This window comes from Chinchilla lanigera, unplaced genomic scaffold (genome assembly GCF_000276665.1).
Source record: "Chinchilla lanigera isolate Chin_1 unplaced genomic scaffold, ChiLan1.0 scaffold00183, whole genome shotgun sequence".
In the NCBI taxonomy this organism is placed as follows: domain Eukaryota; kingdom Metazoa; phylum Chordata; class Mammalia; order Rodentia; family Chinchillidae; genus Chinchilla; species Chinchilla lanigera.
Window position 1 is genome coordinate 369945 of NW_004955584.1, and position 4362 is coordinate 374306.

General features: G+C 40.1%; 1 protein-coding gene across 1 annotated transcript; it reads right to left on the bottom strand.

Moving 5' to 3' along the window:
* Positions 1-2796: 2796 nt before the first annotated feature.
* LOC102024519 (vomeronasal type-1 receptor 1-like) lies at positions 2797-3720 on the bottom strand. The gene has a single exon (XM_005414410.1). It carries the CDS (start codon positions 3718-3720, stop codon positions 2797-2799), a length of 924 nt encoding a protein of 307 aa, XP_005414467.1.
* Positions 3721-4362: the final 642 nt, after the last annotated feature.

A 4362-nucleotide genomic window follows, 5' to 3' on the forward strand; every position in this document is an offset into this window, starting at 1 on the left:
CAGATGTCATCAACTTGTGCTGGGGCAGGCACCAAGCATGGCATTTCAGAGCCTCATCTCTCTCCCCACCTTCCAGCCCCATGGCAGGGATGATACATGCCTGTTCTCCACTTTGGCCTCTAGGTCAGGTCAAGTCCACCCAGATCCAGGGATCAGAAGTCCATCACCTGGAAACCTAAATGGTGCGGGATAGAAATTATTGTCCCATAGGAAGACACCAGAGGTCTGAGGGAAAACTCTCACCTCTGCCCTCATTGGCTGAATCCTGCTGTCCCCGGCACAGTGTATTACGGGTAATGTTTCCTGGTTCCTGGGTCTCCAGGAATGCATGCCCAGATCCATGGATGGGTCTTCCAAATGACATTTTTCTCCTATTCTCCTGGGGGTAAAAACTTCATCCTCTTTCAGTCTTATAGGCTGATTACGGAGTGTAGTTAAAATAGTCTCCACACTGTTTACAAACATTGTACTTCTGGTGGCGTAGCACTCTAATGAAAGCTAAAGAACTTCTTTTAACTGTTACCAAAGATGACAGGTCCAAATGTTACCAGATGGGGGTCCAAGCGACTTCTTTTCAAGTCTGTGGTCTTGAACAAAGAATTAGGTAAGAACACAGAAAAGGCATTGAGAGTGTATTATTATTGAAGGCAAAAGGAAGCACTTTCCTTCTTGGTGGGAGCAAGTCTGTAAGGAAGGCTCACAGGAGCCACTGGTTAAAGTGAAAGGGGCCTCTGGTATCCAGAATAGCTGAATTGGCCCCACCACATGTATATATGGTAGGGGCACAATTGTACTATTAAATACTCGTTTGGTCCCAAGTCAACTGTACTGAAGAACTAGGACCAGTGCGTTTTGATTGGTCATGCCCAGATGTAAAAAGGATTAGAAATAGCATCTTCTGATTGGTCCTGTGAACAGTGCCAGATTCAAGAGAATTATTAGGACTAGTGCTTTCTGATTGGTCCCATGAACAATGCTCCAAGCCGTAAGCCTGGAGTCATTTGGGTCACGTGTTGTGTGTGTCTTTCCTTTTCAGAAAATATTTTGCTCATCTAGTTAGCCAACTGTGTTTTAGGATTTAAGGTATATTCTGCCTGGTTGGTTTTCTGGTTTGCCACATCGCCAATCCACTACCTCACAAATGCACCCATCATTCTACACAGTCAGGCACATAATATGTATCCATCAGAAAGAGGAAACTGCCTACTGGCACCTTTATCCATCCACTTTTCCTCTTATTAGTCAGAAAAAAATAAAGTTAAACAATGAGGGAACTACTATACCATTTTAGGTGGGTACAGATCCAAAGAGGAGGGATTTTGCTATTTAGGAAACAAGTCCCTAAAGAAATTTGATAATCTAAATCTAGAAAAGACAGCAGCTAAGACAAGTAGAATTACCCTTAGCTGTCATAAATTCAGAACTCCCTCACATCTCATGGGAAGATACTTTTCCCTTTTGGAAAAAGGTGGAGCAGTTAGGAAATTTGAAAGTTTCTCTGTGTAGACGGGCAAAAGTAATGGTCCTCTTTTGTCTTTCACATGCTACACCATATCTACGACATTGTTTGTAGAAAAATTGTGTTGTGAAGTAAAAGAAGAAACATGTGCCTTAGATAAATAATAACTGAAATAAATTAGAGTTACACTTTCTCATTCTTCCAAGTATATGTACAATAATATTAATCAGCAAGAAAGGACAATTTGTTGCTCATTAACTTCAGATCAAAAGAGTGCCCACCACTGGAAACTGGGATTTAAGTTAGATCCTTATGCTATAAATTCAAAACAATAAAGTATATAATGATCTCTCTCTCTCTCTCTCTCTCTCTCTCTCTCTCTCTCTCTCTCTCTCTCTCTCACACACACACACACACACACACACACACACACACACACACATCAAGCAAGATCTGTTCTGTGTCTGTAACCAATAATTGGGTGCTCCCTCTAGAATCTACATCCATGTATGGCTTCAAGCTTATATCTTGCTTTTGGCCTGCTCTCCTTTAGAGATCAAGGTGGTAGTATGTACCTATAACCACCCAGGTTTCAACAGATTAAGAAGTTAATTTTTGAGTTTCTCTCTCACTTCTCCTGTTCTTGGTCACTAATAAAATTCTCCTTTGCTGCTGAAAAATAAAGTGAAATAAGAATGAAAAAGAAAAAAAGAGTAAGTGATATGATAGAGGCTAGTCTGATGTTTCACTGAATCTTTCTACAATGCAAACATAGATAAAACATCACATTACAGCCTATAAAATATGCACAATTATTTATCATTTAAAATGAATTAATTAGAGAGAAATAACGCTGAACATCAAAAACAAAAAGAAACAAACAAAACCTTCTCAGAATCTCTGTGAAACTTCCATGGGTCCATAAACTCAGAATTTCCCACATTATTATATTTTAAAATATTCTGAAATCTACACCCACCTGCCATCATCTGGAAGAATGTAAGAATTAGAATGATAAATCTGAGTTTACCTAAGTAAACTTTTTAGTTTACCTAAGTAAACTAAATTAGTAAACTAGTTTACCTTAGTAAGATAAGGTAAACTTAGTAAGCTTTAGTTTCCCTAAGTAAACTAAACTAGTAACCTAGTTTCCTTAGTTTTTTAGTTTACCTAAGTAAAGTTTTTAGTTCTATGATGCAATTGGAGCCAATTGAAGACTTGGCTGTCTTTGAGATAAGGTCACATGATCTTGACAAAAGGAGTCCTCAAGTAGTAACAGATTTTGAAATAAATATTCAAATGTCTTGAGGACAACAGACTCCAAAACTGCAAGAGCATTAGGAAAAAACTTTTGCCCGCTCTCTGCAGGCGATCCGGCACTGTGAGATCCTGGAGTCACTGACGATGAGCACAAAGGGGCTGAATGCTGGGAAACATGAGGCCACAAGCATGGAGCTATTCAGTGTCCATTGGCCTTGATTTGTGATTAGAGTCATCCAGATGGTCAAAATAATATAGACTGAATAAAAGGTGACAAAGGAGCTCACCAGGATCAGGATGGTGCGTGTGGCTCTGGCTTCGTGGGAAGGTCTGGGGGAGAGGCTGTGGCTGTAGATATGTTGGACCTGCTGCCTGTGTCTGTGCAGGACCAGGACCATCGAGCCGCTGGCCCAGGTCATGAAGATGAGACTCATTAAGTTAGGGAAAAAATACAAGATTGTATATAATGAGATATATCCTTGTGGCATTATCCCAGAACAATAGTCATAATTATTTTCTATGCTGAGATTTTTCTTACTCAATGGACCATTCACTATTAAAGGAAGAAATGAATTTATTGAGAGATGTGGGATCCAGCACAGGAAACAGCAGAAGCCAGTAAACCTTAGGGATCTGATCTTGCGCTCCATCCACCTACAAATACTGGGGTTGAGCTTAATGGCCTGGAAGCCACTGAAGAGGCAGAAAGTGCTGAAGGACACCCCAGTGCTCACTCTGTAAAAGTAGAAGACAAGTTTACACCCAGCATCATCCAGGAAATGTTCCAGTCCCATAGCTGCCAATGTCTGAGGGACACCTTTGGAGAAAAGAACTACCAAATTGGTCAAAACCAGTTGATTAAGAATCAAATCTATAGGTCTCAAGTGATGTCCAGTAAGCAAAATGAAGTTATACAGACAGAGCAGGGAGAAGTTGCCCGTCAGGCCAAGTCCTGTCTGCGTAAGGAAGATAATCCCCAAATTCAGTTGGGCAGAGCACATCCTATGAATCTGTAGAGCACTGGTTTTAAGTCAGATAAATGAAGGGTTAAACAAATGGTGATGAACTTTATCACAGCCCCTGAGTCCCTCGATTTTCAATACTTAGAATATTCACAACGTTCTTATCTTAAATGGACATAGAATTTTGCCCAAATAGGCAAAGGCAACTCAGTGAGGACCTGTGATGCAAATGGCCTGAGCATCTGCTTCAGGGTGGGGATGCACAGCAGGGTGAGCTGCTGCCATAGGGATGAGCGAGGGGAGCTGTTTGCACTGCTGTTGGCTGTTCTCTCTCACACCTTCTCCATGAAAAGGCCACATACAGGAGGAGTGCAGCATATGATAAAAAACAGGGGAGAAATCAAATGACATGGAAAAGTAGAAATGAAGCTTATGAAGTGAACTGATTTACAGTTTGACTAGTAGAAATGTTTCATACAATTATTGAAAAATATTAATCACATTATCTGTCAAATCAGTAATATTCCAAATAAAATGAAAATCTGAGTTTGATTATATATCATTGTGGTATTCTATGTGTACTTACCAGAAATAGTTTACATAACTTTATGATTTTATACACATCTGTATTTCTTCCTTCTCTTCAATAAAGCAGTATAGACACTGTAAACAGATATGCAG

Bases quoted from the DNA above. Each gene is read 5' to 3' on its own strand.
- LOC102024519 (XM_005414410.1), bottom strand. From the start codon at position 3,720: ATGTGCTCTGCCCAACTGAATTTGGGGATTATCTTCCTTACGCAGACA.